The 21,772-nt window shown below is 39.8% G+C and overlaps 1 protein-coding gene across 2 annotated transcripts in view; it reads left to right on the forward strand.

The window, feature by feature from the left end:
• The first annotated feature begins 1,471 nt into the window (after nt 1-1,471).
• phf2 (PHD finger protein 2) overlaps nt 1,472-21,772 on the forward strand; it is a 33,159-nt gene continuing 12,858 nt past the window's right edge. For both annotated transcript variants that reach the window (XM_068594211.1, XM_068594212.1), the window contains exons 1-11: nt 1,472-1,856; nt 12,940-13,025; nt 13,239-13,353; nt 13,710-13,870; nt 15,494-15,635; nt 15,740-15,926; nt 16,443-16,605; nt 17,796-17,883; nt 18,276-18,382; nt 20,810-20,901; nt 20,996-21,085. In XM_068594211.1, the coding sequence (XP_068450312.1) occupies nt 1,759-1,856; nt 12,940-13,025; nt 13,239-13,353; nt 13,710-13,870; nt 15,494-15,635; nt 15,740-15,926; nt 16,443-16,605; nt 17,796-17,883; nt 18,276-18,382; nt 20,810-20,901; nt 20,996-21,085 (1,329 nt within the window). In that variant the 5' untranslated portion in view covers nt 1,472-1,758. The remainder of the gene's footprint in view (nt 1,857-12,939; nt 13,026-13,238; nt 13,354-13,709; nt 13,871-15,493; nt 15,636-15,739; nt 15,927-16,442; nt 16,606-17,795; nt 17,884-18,275; nt 18,383-20,809; nt 20,902-20,995; nt 21,086-21,772) is intronic.

The following is a 21,772-nucleotide window of genomic DNA, read 5'->3' on the forward strand; positions in this document are numbered from 1 at the left end:
TTGAATGTGACATGGTTGTTGGTGCCAGACAGGCTGGTCTGAGTATTTCAAAACTGCTGACCTGAGATTTTCATGCACAATCATCTCTAAGATTTATAGAAAATGGTCCAAAGGGAAAATATACAGTGTGCGGCAGTTGTGTGGACGAAAATGCCCTGTCCAATCCGGTAGTAGCAAGATGTACCTAATAAAGTGGCCGGTGAGTATATGTACACAAACTGTATATGTATATCTTTTTTAAGATATCATGAATTAGAATTCATAGTGTTTATTAAGAAACAATGCAGTATCACAAAACATATTGCAATACTGTATTGTTATTTTCTAACACCCCGACTAAAGGACTTCTCCCTCCAACCAAAGATATTTGAGACTAGCACATTACTTAAATTAAGCATGTCATTTATTAATTTTGATGTATAAAACATACATATATATATTTCAGTTTCACTTGGAACACTAACTTATTCTCTGTACATATTGACACTTACTACTATTGCACTTCTGGTTGGATGCTAAACTGCATTTCGTTGCTCTGTACTTGTACATGTGTAATGACAATAAAGTTGAATCTAATCTAATCTAATATATATCCTTGTAGGCGTAAAACCAACCTCATACTCAGCCATAAAAAACATTAATTGTTAACAGTAATTAACAGTAATTGATAACACTTAAATGTCCAAACGGTACTGATCCGTGACCCGTTTCCTACAATCTCACCCCCCAAAAAAGTCACACAAAAAATTACATCTTACATTTTATTATGACATGATATTTGCCAAAAATGGCAACAAAATGAAAGTTTCTTAATTAAATAATGCATTTATTTAAGACTCAATAAAATAAGCCTTTATTGTGATTCAAGCATTACAGCAGCGTAAAGACGGAATAAGTACATTTGAATAGAAAATTAAACATTCAAATAAGAATGAATGAGACATGTTTTACACCCATACAATTGTCTATAATACATATGTATAACTATATATTATCTATATTATCATTTTATATATATATATATATATATATATATATATATATATATATATATATATATATATATATATATATATATATATATATGTCTATATATACACATACGCACATTATAATAGTATGGTATTAATAAAATTATTATTACACTTTTTAAATATCGTTATTTCATTGGATTATATATATATGGTAAAATAATCTACTATTAGCTAACAGCCGAATGTAATATTTTTTTTCATGTCTATTCATTATAATAAAATGATTTTTATTTTGTCTGTGTTTGTTGGAAGGATGCTGCTGTGAGGAAATAAAACCCGCTAAAAATAATTAAAAAAAAACAATCCGCAGTGTTGATGTATCCGGACATTCATTCATCTGATTTGATCATTTAAACCTGCTCCCTGACGTAACTTTCTCATTTCTGTTTTTATTATTTATTTATCTCGCCGCGACATCGAGGCTACATCTTTCTGCTTGCTTCTTAACGTGACCGCCTCGGTGCTGAGCAGTCACCAGGGGGCATGCACATAGTAATAATAATAATAATGCATTTCAGGAAAGCCTGCTAATACGACGAGCCTCCATCGTTCCCACCACACGGCCGTGGTGTGATGGAGATGTGCGCCTAGGCTTCATGTGTCCGGCGGGTCTGCCCCTGGCTTTTTTTTTTCTTGGGGAAGATCATATTGGATCATATTGTTTGCAGGACGCTGTTCCTCCTGCAGCCCCCCCAGTCCATCCCGACGTAGTTGTGAACTGAACATGGCGACTGTACCAGTATATTGCATCTGCAGATTACCTTACGACGTGACCCAGTTTATGATCGAGTGCGATCAATGCAAGGACTGGTTCCACGGCAGGTAAGACCGGGTCGCTGTGGCGGCGGCGGATTTTGTGTGTGTGTGGCGGTTTGCATTTGTTTTAAACAAACAAAAATGGCGAGGTCTCGGCGCGTTTGACAGCTTTGTGGCTCTCGGTCGCCCGTCTACATCTGAAGAGAGGCCGCTCGGAGAAGAAGAAGAAGAAGAAGGCGGAGTTAAAACATAGCCGAGCGGGGTTGTGACATTTTTTCGCGAATAATACAAAACGTATTCCTCTTTTTAAAAAGTTCCGCTGGTTTATCGAGGGATGTCGGTGCGGGCTTCGTCTATTAACTGCACTTAGCGGGTATTTAACGTCCCCGCATAGCCGCGAACTAATCCTCTCGCGCTGCAGCGGGCGGGCGGCAGAGGCAGCAGGGGAAGCCTCGGCGGACTCGCCGCTCGTTTTGTCTCCCGTTTTATACCCTCATAACCGCGTATAGTGTCGACATTTCCTCCATATTGTCTGTAAAATATCACATTCAGAGCTTTCGCCGATTGATTTTTTAATTTTTTTTAAAACATTTTATTTAACAGAGCGTGGCTGGAAATCACGACCCGAGTTAGAGCTCAGCCCCCCGTCCCAGCCTTCGTTCCAGGCGGCAGCTATGGCTGACAATAGCCCGTACTGGATGCCCTTTAAGCTTCAGCGGGCGGCAGGGGGACAACACTAATATTAATATTTTGGTATGCTTTGTCTGCACTTTAAGCTTTAGCGTGTTGCTATTTTCTGTTTCACTGCGATTTAAACAGGGGGACGCATCGTCACTTTCCCCGCCGCACATAAGCTGCAATGATCTCGGCCGAGACCGTGTTCTCTCCGCGCTGCGTAACGTTTCCCTTCCGTCATCGCGGTTGTGTTACTGCACAAGTCAGTCCGTGCTCTCGGTCTTTGTGTTTGTCATGTTTCACGCTGTTCGGCTGCACTCTGCTTGTCTTTTTTTTTATTTGTGTGGGGAGGAGGGGTCGTTTTGTTAATCGTGTTTTTTTTTTCTCTTCGCGTTCGGTGAACGAGTCCTTCAGAGACATGAACAGTATTTACGCGCCTGAACGTTAACCCTTTGATGCTCCGAGCTGCTGGGGTCGTGCAGGTCGCTTTATCACGTTACAGCATGTAATGTGATAAATGAATGACCTCCAGTCACGCGTCAGCATAAACAGACATACCAGTATAATTACGAAACCCCCCATCTTTAAATTGAGACTGTGATTGTTCCCACATCTGCTTAATACTGCTTACTGTACATCTACAATATGCAGTCAGGCTTTCTATCAGGTCGAGTAGAAGCTTCTGTCCCGATACGTTGCCAAAACGTTTTGTTCAAAAAAGTCTATTACGATAGATGTTTCACTTTTCTTCTCTCGCTTCTTCTCCAATCCCGTCTACAGGATCCTGAGCGTGACCTCTATTAAGGGTTAAATGATTAGTCCCGTCGGGCTGCAGTGGTGGCCAGCACTGTGGCTTACAGAAAGAAGGAGTCCCCAGGGGTTAGATCTTTTTTCCGGGGCTGGCCGCTGTGTGGAGTTTGCATGTTCTCCACGGGTCAGCGTGGGGTCCCCTCCGTGTTTTCTGGCTTCCTTCCGCAGACCAAACACATGCAGCCTAGGTTAATTGATGAATGAATTCATATTTAATTCAGTTCATTGTTCGGTTATTTCTCCGTCGGTGTGAATATGTCCGTAAATGGTTTTCGGTGAGATAGTTTGGCGATACGCGGTTAAAAATAATGAATAAACTAAGTAATTTAATTCAAATTACAAATGGTCATAGTTTTTAAAAACTATCTATAATAGCTGTGTAGAAAGAAAAACAATCTATTTCCCTTCATGATGAGATTAGAGGATGTAATGGAGATACAGCACGGTGGCAGAAAGAGGTCATAACTGGTAGTAACATAGTCAAGTTCGTTAAAATATTGAGTGGGTACCTGTATGGTGTTGAAATATGACAAGACATAATATATAAGGTTAAGGTGAGCAGGCAGATCCATCAAAACTGGATAATGAAAAAGACACTTTCCCACAACTGCTAAGCTATCATTTAGGAGTCGCCTTGGTTTCTACCATGTTTAAGTCACGGCTGTGTTCAGGAGAGCTTCTTTTTTACCCATCTGTTGTTGATCAGGAAATAGTTCAAACTCTTAACGGCTCCTAAAATTGCAAAGACTTGTTTTTACTGCACATTTCTACAGTCCACGATGAGGCCGGGGTTGCACTCGTTTTCCGGGATGCAGCACGTGTCCGCGTGTGGGTGTGTCCTGTTGACGCTTCAAAGCGACCTGCCTGGTCGGATAGTGATCATGGTCAAAGGAACAGCTTTAAAAACCATGAATGAACACTTTTAATTGCCTCTAAATTTTTCACAATAAAGGTCCCTTTTATTTCTGATGATTTTTGCTGATGCCCTGCGGTATTAGTAGACTCATTTCATTGAGGAATAGCTGCAAACAAAGTTTTGCTATGTATTTTTAAATTAGCTGTTCACAATACCCCCACCCCCTACACCACTCAGTTACGTTGAGGAGTTTTCCTGAATGTTACTTGCCAGGACTCAAACTTCAGACAGCAGGTATAGCTGCTAGCAAAGCTCTGCTAATTAGGTGATGAACACATTTTCCAATTTGCACTTCACTATAAAAGTCTCCCCGGTGACTGCGGGTCTCAGCTGTGCTCCAGCCCCGGTTTTCCTACCCTATTCCCTTTGCTCTCTTCTGGAGAGGAACTCCCGTGAGGGGGTGGAGGGGGGAAGGTGATGGAGACCTACGTTTGATAAATTGTTCTCATTGTATCCACATGCTTTCCTCACCCCACTGAGATCAGAACTCAATGAGAGCCAGGCCCAGGCCACCTTAGTATGTGGTCTGGCTCCCAATGTGATCCCAATGCCAGCAAGATCCGATCCTGGAGCGCACAGACTTGACAGTCGATGTGTTCTGGAAATGATCAGATGACAAGAAACATAGTTACATCTCTTGTGTACAGTAAAATGTCCCGATAAGTATATATTTGTCACAATTCTTCAATAACAGAACAGTAAAATGCTTTTTTTATTTCAGTGTTAATGTAAATTTATAAACATTTGCTGATCTATAGTTAACTCAAATGTCAATCTTCGTATTAGCCTCAGTATTTGCAGAGGTCACCTTTTTGCACATTTAAGTATTGGCTGGAAACATGACTCCAATGGGGCGATAATGTTGTTATTTACTGTGTAAAACATAACTTTAAGGCACAACACACCAAGGACATTTTTTTTTTCTTCCTTTTTTCCTTTTAAGAGATTAACTCTCACATCAATGTTTTGTACAATGTACTTTGCACTAATATTATGGGACCAAAAAGCATATCTTTCCCTGAACAAGGTTGATTTTTCGGACTTTTCCCACCGCAATCAAAGGCATCCACCAATCATGTTGTGTGGAACCTGGATATTCTCAAAGTTATACCTATACTTTCTGAGAATTCAAAACAACATGAAGGATCACATTCAAATAGCATGTGCTAAAAGATACACTCCACTCTGTTAACATAATAAACCCAGGGATCATGGGCAGCTCCACCCAAGACATATATAGTAAATGCTCTTTAAGAGGTTGCATTGAGTTATAGAAGTTAGTGGCACTTCGACTATATTTTCATCGTATAAAGTTGCAGAGGTTAGCATGTAGTGGCCCACTTACACCTCCAGTAGAGAAAGATTATCATCCCACTGATGTGCTTCTGGCCACCAGACAAATGGATTTTCAATATTCACATTTCTTTTATCTGTGTTTTGGTCTCCAGGAGCCCCATTGGGATGTCTTCTTAGTCACTGTGTGGGACAGAGCAATGGTAAATGTACCGTAAAAACAAAAATAATGAGCTAAAACTGCTTATTCTTTGTGGGTTTGTTACTATGAGCAACCTTTTTAACACAGATAGTGTTATTATAGAATATTGGTTATTGCTACTTAGCTTAATTTCACTTACTGTAACCGCAGTTTAACAGTGCACAGGAGACAGATGTAGTATTTTCAGTTGAGAATTAATTGTCAAAGAGTAGTGAGCTGCCAAGCATACAATAAGTCAACGCTTCCCTCTGCTGCTTCAAAATAAAAGCCTTCTGGTAGTTCACTGGAAGGGAACCACAGGAAGTGCTGAGTGGCCAATGGCAGGACATTAAGACTTCACGGTAATTGTAAGCTCAAAGCACAGAACAGAACTGCTGATCAGGAAACGGTGAATGAAGGGAGAAACTGGAAAGTAGGACGGAAAATTCAAACCAATATTAACTGCTACGTTGCAAACAGGAGCTACAAAACTGCTGCAAAAATGAGTTCCTTGTGCTTCATATGCTTAGCCCGGTCAAGACGAGAGTCCCATGGCCCCACCGGCTAGCTAATCGCTGAAGCTCTGCACGTAATACGCCGACGCAGAACTCACAGCATTGTTGCAAAAACGTAGCACCCGTCCTCCATTTCCCCTCTCAGGTTAGCACTGTTAGCTCGGTCAGCACCGTTGCTGTAGTTTGCACGTTTAGCACCGTTAGCTGCTCTTCCTTTGGAATTTAGCACCTGTAAAAACATCTCCCCAATTAACATATTAAAAAAAAAGTTAAACAATTTTTCTTCCAAATTGATCTATGATAACAAATATAGTACTTTGAATATGTGAAGGTATTGTATCCCCGAAAAGCTACATTATCCTTGGTAGACACATATACAATCTATGTTAAAAAGCACAGAAAAAGACTGTAATTGCATCAGCATCAGTCATAATGGAAACACAGTAGCTTGCACTCATCACTGCAGCTCTGTGACTCACCTGTGTAGACTATTTTGGAGGTTGATAGATAGATAATATCTGGAAATACACAATGGAAATACACACATAGTCCATATAAGGCAACTACAATATGTTCCTTTTATATCTGTTCCCGTTTTTTAAAAGTACTGATGAATCTGTCTTGACTTGACTGGAAGTCGACAAAGCCTGACTGTCAGTGGAATATCTCTTGGCTTGTACCACACTGACATCGCAGTGTTTGGGTTCTGGCAGTTTTTCAGCTACTGTATTGATAGTGTGTAGTATTAATGGTTACAGCTTAGTGGTGTCAGGCTACTTAGTTTTATTTTGAGATATCTGGATATATTTGAACACGGGCTAGATTTCTCCTGCCACAGCAATACAATGGAGGTAAATGGAATATCACTGGTTGCGTCGTCGGCATTGATGTATAATAAGTCTTTCCAGAAAAAAGGGGAAATGCTGTTAACAGATTTCCATTGGAGCTGCTGTTGATAACTATATCTTCTGATCCTTAGTACAGTCATTCCTTCAACTCCAAGTAATAAGCTTTAACAGAAATGATCCGGATGATGTGACGCGCTGTCCTTTCCTTATGGGACATCACAGGGTCAGCTATGTATTGTACATATTGGCTGTCCTGATAATGTTCATAAAAAACTAAAAACCACTAACCCCACTAACATCTGTATATACACATTCATTTTAGTGGGAAAAGGGGTATAATGAATTTTTGGTTTTGACAACTTAGTGTCAACTTCATTTATCTGACGATATAGCTTGTTTCATGTTATTTGTGTTGTGTGTGTGAGTGTGTGTGTGTGTGTGTGTGTGTGTGTGTGTGTGCATAATAGCTGGCATTACTTGGTGTGCCTTAAATTACAGCATTTTACAGACTTTTTGTAGCTAACTAAACAACTAGCGATTAGCTCGCACTACTATTTGACTTCTCTCTAAAGAGACGACTTGTTTTAAACAGAACTTCTTTTTATGACACCATTCACTTTGAAATACAGTCGAACATGACTACTGTATATCAATTTACACCCAACATTCAAATGCAGAAATGTGGTTATGGTTAAACTGAGCTAAAGGGATTACTACATGTAGCCTTCAAAGTTGATCTAAAGGTGCGTTCCCAGCAAAACAGTTGAGCATTTTTGCAACGACTTTACTGGCTTGATTTTCCTCGCTCGACTTTATGTAATAAATTTCCTTTTTTGCAACCATTCACGGCAGAAAGTGGGCACGGCTTGAGCCACATTACCCTAAGTTACCAGCACATAGCCTCACTAGCTAACCTAAACTGACCCAGTCATGTTCCTGTAAAACAGTTTTCATTTTCGCTATCGACCATAGAAAATTCAATATTTCTGCGTTATACCTGTTATGGAAATACCACAAACATTGAAACATCAAACGCTCTTGTGATTGGCTTCGTAACATTATCCGTAGCCGCACACAGTTCGGTGAATTTGACCAACTCCTCCAGGAACTGTGTCTGGCTGCTGCCCGGGAAAAATTAGCTTTTTCGCAACAATTCGTGTCCGCGCATTGACTTTACATGTAATCATTTCACAACTCTTTTGGTGTGAACGCGGCATTAGTGTTTGCACTTGAGTCTCATTTTCCTGAGAGCTTCAGTTTGTTTTCACTCGAAATCCTTTTTTGGGTAATGATTACATTTGAACCCCAGAAGCAGTGTTTGTGTCAATGACATTTTTTTCAATTAGGTTTTTTTTTATGTGTGTTTGTTTTATTGGTAGTAGGCATTAATTTGACATTTACAGATGTTTTTCAGACCACATGAGAATTTTTTTAGATGATGCTCATTTTAATTATACACATAAAGAACAAGGAGTGAAAAACATAGAATAAACAACAAAAAAGAAACAGAATGCAATGAAGAACAACAATAAAAACAATGTTTAACTAGAGAGTGATCTATTCTCTCTTGTAGATTCATTGATTTATGAAAATAACATCAGGTCAATGGGGTGTTACATATGTAACCCATTTTTCCCAATATGGAAAAAAATGTTCCAGTTTGTGGTTGACAGATGCTGTTATCTTCTCCATGTTGTAAATACCCATTTTAATGTCCATTCATGTATTCAGAGTGTGATTTCCTGGTGAGAGTATTTTTGCCGACCAAGTACATTCATTAAATGTTTGTCTCTTTTTGACAATGTTCTAGGTAATTATCCCAGTCTTACTTTCTAGAGGTATTTCACTTTCTGTGCGGCGGCGGTGTGTATCCCTCTCTAATAGTCTGTGATAGCAGGGCAATCCCAGACAATATTATAATGGTTTGCATTTTGATTTCCTCATCGTCTCCAGCAAACAGGAGGGTTACTATGAACGTGGCGTTTCTTAGAGGGTGTAATAAAATACTTGACCACATGTCCTTATCCAAACTCTCTCCATGTCTGCAATCTGGTACACTTCAATTGAACTTTACATACTACTGTCCACCCTTCCTCAGATAAAGTTATTCCTCCCTCCTTCTCCCAGTTTCTTTTCATATAAGAGGTTGAATGTGTTTAAAATTCAACAGACATTTATATATACATGAGATTTTTTTACTGCCTTTATCTGAGTTATATGCTTTTCCTCACAGTTCTAACAGATTTGTACTCATACAAATTTGTCATATTTTTCATCTTCGTATTCACGAAGTGTCGCATCTGCAATTATCATTACAAGTCCTGTTTTTCTAGTGAGTTTTATGTGCATTTTAAAGTAATACCAAATATGCAATCTTGAAAACACACTTACATTTCGTCAATTGCACAAAAAAGTTAAAACATTTTTACACATGGTTTTAACCTCTTTTTTTTAAAGTTGGTGCACTAAATTGGATATGGAAATGACTTTGCTGAATACATTTTAATGTAGCAAACATTTAACTCACACTGGTCAGCTGTTTCTGGTTGTCAACTTACTGGATATTCCCATGACACTGATGTTCACATGGTATTGATGGTTTGTAGTTGGTATGACATGGACTTTAACATTTATTATTTATCAGTATGAATTGTTATGCGATACGTTGCAAAAAAGCGTTGTTTAGCAGGCGTCACGATTCAGGCTTTTAACGTGGGGTGAATTTGTGCCAGTTGAAATTGTCCAACTCTAAGGCAGAACTAGTGGTTATTTCCATGGTGGATGGCATAAACGGTAACTGTTTTATAGAGATAAGCCAGACACAATATGCAGCTACGGATGGTGTTATGAACCCAAACAGGACACTGAATCAAATTGAGCATTATTTCCTCAATGCATTAATGGATAATTGAACATTTCAAGCAAGAATAAAGTGAAAGTATTTGATTCTTCTTTGATTCATTGGATTGGGACACAGAAAGAGAAGTAACAGGAAGGCCCCGTAGCTTGATGTATTGCTGTTTAGGGTGTTTTGATGATGGCATTTCATTTCACCTCCTACAGCTTGTTACGATCACAGTGTGTAATGTTGCCTGACCTTTAGTACTTACTGAGCAGCAGATATGGCAGTAAATCTGTTAAAGGGATACTCATGTATGCATTACACTTTCACAGAAAGAGATAGAGAGACTTTTAGTGTGGACAAAGCTCCAAAAAAACTGAAACCTACACTTCGCATCTCATTTGTGTGTTTTGTTTTATGCCCATTCAATCAAATTGGGTTTTTTACACAAACATGGTGTTCAAAATGTGTAGAATCACAACCCAAACTGAGATAACCACGATGACATCATCATCATATCTTCATTAGTGTATATTTTCCTACTTTGGAAAGCTCCACAGAATATATTAAACAACCATTCACACTGAATATTACTAACTGTGACATAACTGATCCTGAGTGTGAAATGTAAATAGCATTGTCGACCTGTCTTCACTGAAGTGTATGTGCACTGTCTTCACTACGACAGCACAGCGCCTCAGAGTGTATGATAATCCCTCCACGTGTAGATCTTTACCAACATCAGTGGCATAACAGTGATAAACATACGTTATGTATTATCACTTAAAAAGAGAGCACCAATGTATTGTATGACATTTAATCAGTCTCCGCAGAGGAGAAGTCATTTCTCTTGCATCCCACAGAGGAAGGTAACAGGTTGAAGTCAGTTTCTGAAGTGTTCAAGGACAATGCAGAATGATAAAAGAGCTCCGATGTGGTTCAGACCTGGCCTCGGTTTTAAAATACGTCCTACACTGATGAAATTAATTCTGAAACCAACTCAGAAGCAGCAATGTGGAGAAGTTGAAGCGGAGGGAACCTGATCTTATGATGTGCATTTCGTCTCAAACCAGAAACTTGTCAGCACAATTAGTCTGGAGCGGTGCCATGCTTTACTGTCGTCAAGGCGAGATGTTTATATAGTTCTCAGTGTTACTGAAACTCAAACTTAGTTGGAAAAAAAAGAACATGCCCCAACCAAGTACCATGCACTTTGTCCTGCTCCTTAGCAGATACACTGACCTGACCACACCTCTCTAAACTCTCAATGGACTCTTTGATACCACAAAATGCTGTCAGCGAAAGAGTCTCAACATCTGTTTTTTATGTACGTTTCATATTTAGTGAGAATTGTAGAGAGTTCAGGAACAGGCTTTTTTACGATGTCCACACACGACCCGCCCTCTCCTGTATTTGCGCTCGTGAAAGCAAGTAGGTGGTTGTAGAAAAGCCGTGTAGTTCACAAGGGAGGGTAAGTTGGGGTGTGTGAAGGATGCATTCTGGGGGAAACTCCCAGCTCATCTGAGGTTGAGAGCAGCGGCTCCAAATGGGAGGAATTTGCTTGTGTAAAAAAAAAAAGGCTGCGACAGCTGCTGTTTGGAACAGAGCAGTGCATTCACTGTCATAATTTCTAACACTTGATTTTAAATCAATCGACTGGACCGGTTCTATGTTTGTAATATCTCTCATACAGTTTTCTTTTTTTTTTTTTTTAAAGGACACTTTTACATTTTGTGTCACAAAAAAAGCTTTTCTAAAATAAAAAACAAATTCTCCAATAATAAACTCTCAAATGTAGAGAGGATTATTACATCAAAGGCACAACACAACTGTCACATGTGTCTCGCGCCAATTCAACCAACACTTCCTTTCCTAGTCGCCGTTAACCACAGTGTTCAAATATAGAATGCGTCTGCAGTGAAGAGGCCTTTGAAGTCTACTGGGTGGCGTATCGTGCTGTCCTCCACTGTCCTGTCCCCTTTTGTCCCGCTCTGTACTGCAGACGAGGACCCGGTGCCTCACTGCTGTGGACCATGACTCCTTTTAAACAACTACTGTTGTGTTATTCCATTTTTCATTTCATTTCATTTCATTTTAGTACAAATTACGAACACTTAAAGTTGGACAAACTGTAGAAAGTAAGATTTCCATGTCCGTTTTTTTTATTGTTTTTTTTTATTGTAAAGCAGAGCCATGAATGCTGTGGAATATGAACGTGTTCAGTCCACATAGCCCGTATTCAGAAACCTTTAAACGAGCCGCCGGGACTAACGTGAGGTTGTGATGTCACAACTATTCAGTCGCTGGTAGAAGTGCTACTGTACTCTGTTCAGTTGACACACACAGTGAAGCTTGATTTTTACTTTGTATAAACTAAGCTTTAACTAAGCTCAAGTCTGCTGATGCAGAGGAGCAGGAAATGCTGACCAATTAGAGCAGGAGAGGTTTCTTAAAGAGACAGGTTGCTAAAACTCAGCTTTTCAGGAAGACGTGCAGGTCTATTCAAACAGACAGTATGAGAAAAATAATGTTTTGTTGCATTAAAGCATGAAAACATTTTTGAGTAGAAACGCCAAGTACAAGTATGAACCTAAAAATGAGCGTGTCTCCTTTGAAGTTGCTCAAGGCCATTGTGTTGTCTCTCCCTGGCCACCACTTATTTCTGATAATGTCACTTCTCTGCAAATATACTTTGTTGTATTTTTTTTTTTAGAAAGAGCTGAAACTCTTTTTTTCTATCTTTTGTAACATTTCGGTGGGATCGCTGCGACCTCACCGGGATGGCAGTTCTTGCGACGTGTCGTCAACACCTTGAGTGAACCATATTCACATTTGGCACAAACATTTACCTTCATTCAAGGATGAACTGATTGGAATTTTAAGGGTCGAAGGTCAAGGGCACATGTTGTCTTAGGCCATAACTAAAAAATCAATATGTCGGTCTTGCCGTCTTGGCGGGGCATGTTGAGGCGGTACTTCTAGTTTATACTGCAGGGGAGTCGAGAGAAAAACGGGGTCTTTTAAGGTCACATTCCTCAATGTTAAAAAGGATTTCTCGTGTTGTTTCAGCTGTGTTGAGGTGGATGAAGATGACGCCCCAGATATCGACATATATCACTGCCCAAACTGCGAGAAGACCCACGGCAAATCCACACGTAAGTAGCGACTGAAATGTTGTTTTTTCTCTCAACGGAGACGGACGTGAAACACCTGCCGTGGCGAAGTGAGCACTTACCTACTTCCTCAACTTCCTGCCATGAGATATAAAACTCTCTGAACAGATTAAACTGTTTTAAGGATCACATGATTTGTGCTTGAAACGCAATTGTTTGTCTTTTGTTTAATTTGTCTTTCTTTTTGCTCCTCAGTGAAGAAGAAAAAGAACTGGAGCAAACATGACACGGGGCAAAGCACAGACATCAAAGCTGTTCAGAACGGCAGTCAGGTGTTCATAAAGGAGCTGCGCAGCAGGACCTTTCCCAGGTAAAGACACTGCAGACACATGAAGACACCCCCACTGTTTTAGTACTACTCCCAACTGTTAACACATGTTGAAATCACGTGAGATCAGGTGGTAAACCCTCTATACCGATTAAAATAGTCCCACTTAACTAACCAGGATCACCTTTAATGGATCCAATTATAACCACATTAAATGATTGGTCTTGATGGTTTGGCCTCATGTCAATGTTATTCCTCACGTTTGTGACATCCCCACTAGAGGGCACTGTCTAATAACATTTTAAAGTTTCGCCTTCAGTTGCTGGTGCTGTAATCAGCCCATTGCGTTGGTTCCTCTGGTGAAAGCTCTTAACACACTCCCTCTCTGTGGGTTTCAGCGCTGACGATGTGGTGGTGAAGCTGAGCGGCGGTCAGCTGACTATGGACTACCTGGAGGAGGGCGGCTTCAACGAGCCAATCCTGGTGCAGAAGAAGGACGGCCTGGGCATGTCACTGCCCGCTCCCACCTTCTACATCAGCGACGTGGAGAACTATGTTGGTAAGGGCCACCGCGTGACTACCTAACTACTACTCACTGCTCCAAGGGTATGACATCACTGCTGCTGATACCGCAGTGCTATCACTACTGCACTATTACTACTACTACTGTGAATACTATTACTAGTACTGCTGCTGCTGGTGCACAGCTGCTTCTCCTGGCTTTGTTGCGGCAATAATGAGCTCTAATATTTTCACTATTGCTGCTAGTGTACTTGTACTACTTTTGTTTTGTCGTTCTACTCGCTGTGGCCTCGTATTCCTGTCCTGCACCTTCTAGGGAAGCAGCACCAACATGGCTAGAAGTTTTTAAAACACACTTCTAATGGCAAAAATCCATAAAGAAAAACATATTGAGATAATAAAAAAAATATTCTATTTTACAACATGTATTTACAAACTCTCCTGTCCGGTCTGCTCGGTGTCAGCAGCCTGCAGTTTGGCCTCGGGACTGTTGGGGCTCAGCTGTAAATGTTTTTCAGAGGATGTGGTTTTTGCAAATGGTTTATTTTTTAGTAACATTCTTAATGAGACACTTTATTTAAATATCACTGTTTGAAGCATATATTTGGTTGCTTTTCCGGAATGAAGAGTTTTGTCACAGATGAGGCATTCATACGGCGTTCGGAATTTTAAAATCAACGATAGATTGTTTGTTTGCAGACTCTGGCTATGATACATTTTTGGCTATGATACAGCTGGCTTTTACTATCACTGCTCCTATTACCACAGGAACTATTCCTTAATATTAGAGGAATTGGTGGTTTGAGTAAAGTTATCACTACAACTACTACTTATGCCACTAATAACAACACTACTAATACTAATATGATTATTATTCTACAACTACTGCTGTTGCCACTTCTATTTAAATAATTACTTGTACACTAGCAGAGGCCACAGTAGTACTAGTTTCTGTGTTAGAGTTGTACACTCCTATTGCACTTACACGACAACTACTGTTGCTGCAACCGTTGTACTGCTAGCACTGTACTAGTACTAAAATGGGTCTTCTTCAGGGTCTTCTACTCTACTACAAATACTGCTGTACTACAGTATTAGTTGCAGTATTATGTATTAACAACTTTTACTATATTACTTTACCACTACTCCGGTATAAGTATTTCTGCTATAAATACACAACTAATGCTATTCTACTATTATTACAAGTATGCATATGAATATCTTCATTATGAAGCAGGTCAAAGTCATTTTGGGCGGTGCTTTCAAAATAAGAGCATGAGCAATAGAACAGGGAACATCATCACATTTTTTTATTATATATATATATTTTATGTTACTGTAAAGTATATATTATTCTGTATTTTTGTCTGTAATTTTGCACAGTTACAGTTTCATTTATTTTTGACAACCAATAATAAAAAAAGCCTAAACACGAGACAAACACTGAGCTATACCACTTCTTATCAATAGAGGGCGCATCTTTCCTTTATTGCCTTTGTGCACTGGTGCTCAGTGATGAGATCACTTGTTACACATCAACAACACATTGCTGCTGCAGACATATGTTGTTCACCAGTTTCCTGTTTAAGGAGTGTTTAGCTTGTCGGCGGTTAGTGTTTCTCCAGCTTGTTTGACAGAGTCCCTCCATCACTGTCTTCAGGTCCCGACGTCGGCGTGGACGTCGTTGACGTCACCAAACAGTCGGACAGCAAGATGAAGCTCAAGGAGTTTGTCGACTATTACTACAGCACAAACAGGAAGAAAGTGTTAAACGTCATCAACCTGGAGTTCTCTGACGCGAGGTAAGGTGCTCTGGTGGTGGCGTTTGAACCGGAGTCTGATTTTGTCGCGTAAAGTCTGGAACCCACGCCAGTACTGATTGATTTCTTGTCTTTTTTGGGGACAGGATGAACTCGATAGTGGAGAGTCCGCAGATTGTGCGGCGGTTGTCATGGGTGGGAAATTACTGGCCCGACGACGCCCTGCTCGGGAAGCCAAAAGTCACCAAATACTGTCTCATCTGTGTGAAAGACAGCTACACAGACTTTCACATTGAGTGCGGCGGCGCCTCCGTCTGGTACCACGTTCTGAAGGTCCGTCACACTTATGGTCGGATGTGATCAGAAATATTTGTTCATATAAGGCTGTTTGTTGGCAAGGACCTGGTCATACGATTTGTATCGTGATACCGGGGTTATGAAGTATAAAGAACAGCATGAAATATGAGTAAAAAAAATACTTTTTGATGCAATCAGAAGAGTTTGCATCCATCGCGGTGCCTGGAGCATCCAATATCATAGCATGCACTTTTGTGCAATCTGAACTATTAAATTAACAATTGCCTATCAATAACATCAATTAAAAAATAAGAGTGCTTGAGGTACGTACAGGTGGTAAATAAAACAATTTAAATTTTGTGTAAGTACGAAATAAAAATCAACAGTGTGTTTGATAATCGACACATTATCGCATGACAACATATTCCGATAAGTGTATCAGTATTTTCTTACACTCCTAGATTATACAACTGGTTTTATTTCAAGACTCCATTTCTCATACAATGATGACGATGATGATGCCAGAAAACGTGACGCTGTCTGTGTTTGCAGGGGGAAAAGATTTTCTTCCTCATCAAGCCCACCTCCGCCAACCTGTCTCTGTACGAGCGCTGGAGATCATCGTCTAATCACAGCGAGATGTTCTTCGCCGACCAGGTGGACAAGTGTTACAAATGCACTCTGAAGCAAGGCCAGACGCTCTTCATCCCATCAGGTCAGAACACCCAGTAATGAAGACGATACCGCCGCCGCAACCCCCGCGTCCGTTATAACCGGCTAATCGGAAGGTTTCGCCATTTGTAGCGGAAGAGTCCAAACATAGTGTGGTATGTGTGTAAATATGGCAGAGAAAACATTTACAATATGTCCATTGGATATGAGAGAATGTTTAGTTCTTAACAAACTAGCTGATTTCTCAGGATTGAATCGCTTTCTTTTCAGTTTTTTTAAACCACTGTAAATGGGGTATCTTATATATTTAGGTTTTAGACTGTGGCTCAGGCACGATCATTATTCCGGACATTTATTTACTACACAAAGTAATTTATTAAAAACCGTACGGAAAAGAGATTTAAAGAGATTAAAATACTTTACTTCTCTTGATTAGTCCGTAGATTTTCACAATTAATTATTCATATTTAACGAAATAGAAATATTATGCAGGTTTCTTTTTCTTTTTAGATTTATGAAACTATTAAGGTGTGAGAGACATAGATACAATTCTCCATCACATTACATGACATTTTATGTCAAATTAGTGATATACTTTACATTGAGAAAATCAGGTGAGAGATTTGTTTATGGATGAAACAGAAAGGCAGTGGCAAGAAATATTGCCAACTAATTGCAAATTAAATATCTGACTAATCAAAGTACGACACAAAGAAGTGCTGCTGGTCGAGTCACAGCTTTTGGTCCAACACAGCCAGAGACATTAAAGAGAGAGCTCCCCCAGTTTAAAGGCTGTGGGATCTCTAAGGATCGCCACGCCCTCCTGTTGTGCTTCTTGTGGTGATGGACACGAGATCAATCAATGGATCAATCAAAACCTCCAGAGAAAGAAATCTTCCATTATGTTGTTTGCCCCTCTCTTGGCCAATGCGAGAAAACCCTCAAACACGTCTGGCTCGGGATAAACGCTCATATGTCGTGAGGAAGAAAGCCTTTGGAGTTTTACGCCATCTGGGAAATGTTTTTGAAAATTTAATAAAAGGAAGAAGATGTTTTTCCGTGCTCTGCTCTATGTTTGAGAATGGATCCTAATCTTTTTATTGTCTCATTTGTATTGTATTTATTTACTTAAATTTGACTTAAAAGTAAATAATACTTAATGAATATATCTCTATTATTTACAGTCACTAGGATTGACCTGATGTTACTTGTTGAAATGTGATCGGTCCTCAGGTTGGATCAATGCCATCCTGACTCCGGTGGACTGCCTGGCGTTCTCGGGACACTTCGTCCACAACTTGAGTGTGGAGATGCAGATGAGGTTTGGACACCTGTCTTAACACACACACAAACACACACACACACACACACACACACACACACACACACACACACACACACACACACACACACACACACACATACACACACACACACATCCTTTATGCTGTTTTTTTTAAATGTATTTTGGTTGCTCTTTTTATTTAATTGTATTCTCTGTGATCCACCATGCCTCCCTTGTCCAAATTTGGGGGATTAAATGTGGCTTGAGGATGTTGCGTATTTGTCCTTAGTGGATGTTACACAGTGGTTTCCACTGAATTCTACGTTCAGTTCCACCCATCTGTTTATGAAATACCTTGTGAATTGCATAATTTGTTGCCGTAAACCTGTTGGTTTGTAGCTGAAACATCTCACTGTATTCTTCCTCAGAGCATATGAAATCGAGAAGCGGCTAAAGGTCAGAACTCTCAACCCCTTTCCCAACTTTGAGACTGCGTGCTGGTATGTGGGACGACATCTCCTCGAGCGATTCAAAGGTAAACTCTTAAATCAGTCGGATAAATATGTATCTACTTGTTTTAATACTTTTCTTTATTTGTGGTATTTTAATGTAAACGTAAACCCTCATTTAACTCGCGCTGTCCTCGAAGAATGCGTGAAAGCGGAGAAAGCACAAACACTGTCAGAAGCATGGCTGCATGTCTGCTGCGCAGATGAGGAGCTGGATGCTCTTAATATTATTTCAGTCATTAAATCGGTGAAATTGCTGAGTTCACAGATGATTAGCTTCAAACGGTTTGGCCCAGCTAGAATCACTTGCTCCATTACAAGCCTGTGTTTAAACTCCCCTCAGCTGGCTCGGGCCGATCTGTTTATGTTTCCACTGTTCTCTGTGTGTGTGCGTGCGTGTTAGAGCCAGATTGCTATTGTGTGCGATGCAGTTCTTCACTTGGAGGTCAGCTCATTCAGTGCAGCAGGTTATGATGTTATGAATCATTTCCTGTTTTTGGAGCTACTTAGGTGTTTGGTGCTTTTAAACTGAAATTCAGTAGAAATCCACATCTGCATACTTTCACTTACATTTTGACTGGCAAGTCTTTGCCAAAGGTTACGATTCAAAAAGTAAACTTAAAGGTGATATTGATAACATTAAAACACTAGATATTGCCCCCACGCCCACTCCATCAGCGTAATCTATGGTAAAATTAGTGATATGGCTAGCTAACGTTTAGCGTTGTCATTGAAGCAGTGGTGTAGTGCAGGGTTATACACTTGTGTACTGTCATTGTCAGGTTCCTTTTGTTGAACATGGAAACTGCACAAAGAACATAAACCTTAAATAAAACAAGTACATGTACATGTTTTTTAAAAATGTATATTTCCCGATTCAAAAGACGAAAATGTAGACATGAATGTGTCACAGTCGGCAACACACAAATACCTTGAGTTTTTAAAGGTATCTGATTATCAATAAATACATTTTATTCCAGCATTGCAACCCTATTTCACCACTGTCATACAGTTTTCAAATAAAAACTTGTTTTGGTAGATTTTGGGTGACAAAACATACTTATACTTTTTGCGGTTCGTGGTGTGGAAAGGTACGATCTGTGGGTGTGCTAAGCACTGAAATAATTGTCCCCCATCTTGTTGAAAAGGCCTGTGGTGGATCAGTAAGTGCATACATGTGTGCGTTAATGAGAGAACCGTGCGCACGCTTAAGGCTCCCGGTTTGGGGTCAGCCTGAGCTAGCTTAACTTGAAAGGGGCATATGTAATTAATATTCACTGAAATATTACTTTGGATACAAAAACAGGCTTAGTTTGTAATGTACTTTTCCCATACAACAGCAGACTCCTTTAAGTGTCTTTTAGTGCAACGCACTAAGCTAACAAGTCAGGTATGTTGAGCAGAGACACTGGTAGCTGCTTATTAGTACTAATATATATATAATTAAATGATTTCACTCACCAACAGAGCACAGACTTCTTGGACTTCTTGTTAGTACATTGAACCGCACAGTAAGCCATGCTATTGGTCCGATATTTGAATTTTCCTAAAGGCAGCAACACCATGAACACGGCTATGATAGCAGCTAGCATGTGACTACACCCACCTGTTGCTCAAAGTAAATTATGTATATATAAAGATTAACTCACAGTTTTTTTTGTACCTAGCTGAAAACTTTTTTTCTGCTTTAAATGTGGTCATTTTAATGTGGAGGTCTATGAGGATTGCCTCTCTTTTTGAACCAAACTCAACTGGCTGTTTGAGGAACTGCCGCTTTTGGCACTTCAGCATTAGGAACATTTTTCAGCGGTGGACGTTCCCGCTTGCTGTTGACAATTAAATACAGAAAGCTGTCAGGAAGTCTAAGTGTTCCTGCACTTTCAGTGCAATAACTCACACTGAACAAAGGGACATTATTATTGTGTTGTTTAGACTTTATAGAAAGTCTGACACAAAACATACAAAACCACATACATAGTGTACACCTTGTAGTAGTAGACAATATATTGTATAGTATACCTTGAATTCCTTTAAATAAGCTTCATTTCACACAGGAAAACTCACTTATTGTTGTGTCATATTACATTTTACATGGAGCTGTAAAATGTAATATTCCATGTAATACATTTTACATGGAGCTGATGCACAGTGATCTAGAGCGAGTGAGTGAGCAGGGAGATGTTGATTGTGTAGCTCAAGAACGTGTACATGTCACTTTGTATGTGTGGGTGCTCTGGCAGGACAGGTTGCCCAAACAGTCACCAACAACTTCACTTGGCGTCTCTTCATCAGCTCATCTGTTCTTGTGTTCATGAGCAACTCGTTTAGTAACATCTCGTAAATCTCTCGAGTGCTCGGACCGTGTACATACCTTAATGGCTTTGACTTTTTCAAAGTTCAAAAGTCCAGATTCATTCAACTCGATGATAAAGTTTACTCTTTTTTTTCTGCAGGTTTACACAAAGCAAATAAGCAGCCAGCCCCGTATCTGATCCATGGTGCCAAAATCATCAATGGAGCCTTCAGGGCTTGGACTAAAAAACAGGTTTGGACACGTTGGGTTGCGTTTGTGTGTGTCAGCTGTCAATCGAAGCGGCTTTGAAAAGCAATGACAGCTTTGTTTGTTTTCCTCGGAACAGGCCCTCTTGGAACATGAAGACGAGCTTCCAGAGAACATGAAACCATCACAGCTCATCAAGGATCTTGCCAAAGAGATCAGACTGTCAGAGGTATTGGGATTTCATTTTTGTTAATATATGATCAACTGCAAGACCGTTGGCAGGATGTGCAACATGAGAGTCTCTCAATCACTACTGTTGAGTCAACTGCGTGCATCTACTTTGGATATTCATGGTCCCCAATGACTCTGTTGAGCCTGCCGCCTTTTGTTGTAGCACCAAAGTCAAGTAAAACATATTTCTTGATATTGGTCCATGTAGGGGTTAAAGTGAGATTTGTCACTAATATCACATAATCCATGTCATTTGCAACAACATTTGTGCTCCAGAGAGCAGAATTATTCCTTTAACATTAGCTTCTGCAGCCGGCTAACATAACGCACCCCTCACCCAAAGTCAACAAGGTTAGCCTCGCCTTTATTTAGCTCATTTAGCATTTCTTTCACACCTTCCTGACTGTTATCACAACACCACTTAAAAGCAATGGAGTCGTTCTGACATGAGGCCTGCTATTGGACACCAATTCAACACCATAACTTAAATTAGGGAAAGAAAAAAACAAGAAAAAAAGAGATATCTTTGTGAAGTAAATGAAGTATTAATTAATCAAATTAAATAAATAATAGCTTTATTAATTTATTAATACATGTGTATGTATTTTGTAAATAATTGACCAATTATCTAATGTCAGTGGTAATACAGTGGGACTTCAATTGTCTCAGTTGGGGTTTGATTGCC

This window comes from Clinocottus analis, unplaced genomic scaffold, assembly GCF_023055335.1.
Source record: "Clinocottus analis isolate CAN_PGR_092001 unplaced genomic scaffold, fCliAna1.0.p SCAF_3, whole genome shotgun sequence".
In the NCBI taxonomy this organism is placed as follows: Eukaryota; Metazoa; Chordata; class Actinopteri; order Perciformes; family Cottidae; genus Clinocottus; species Clinocottus analis.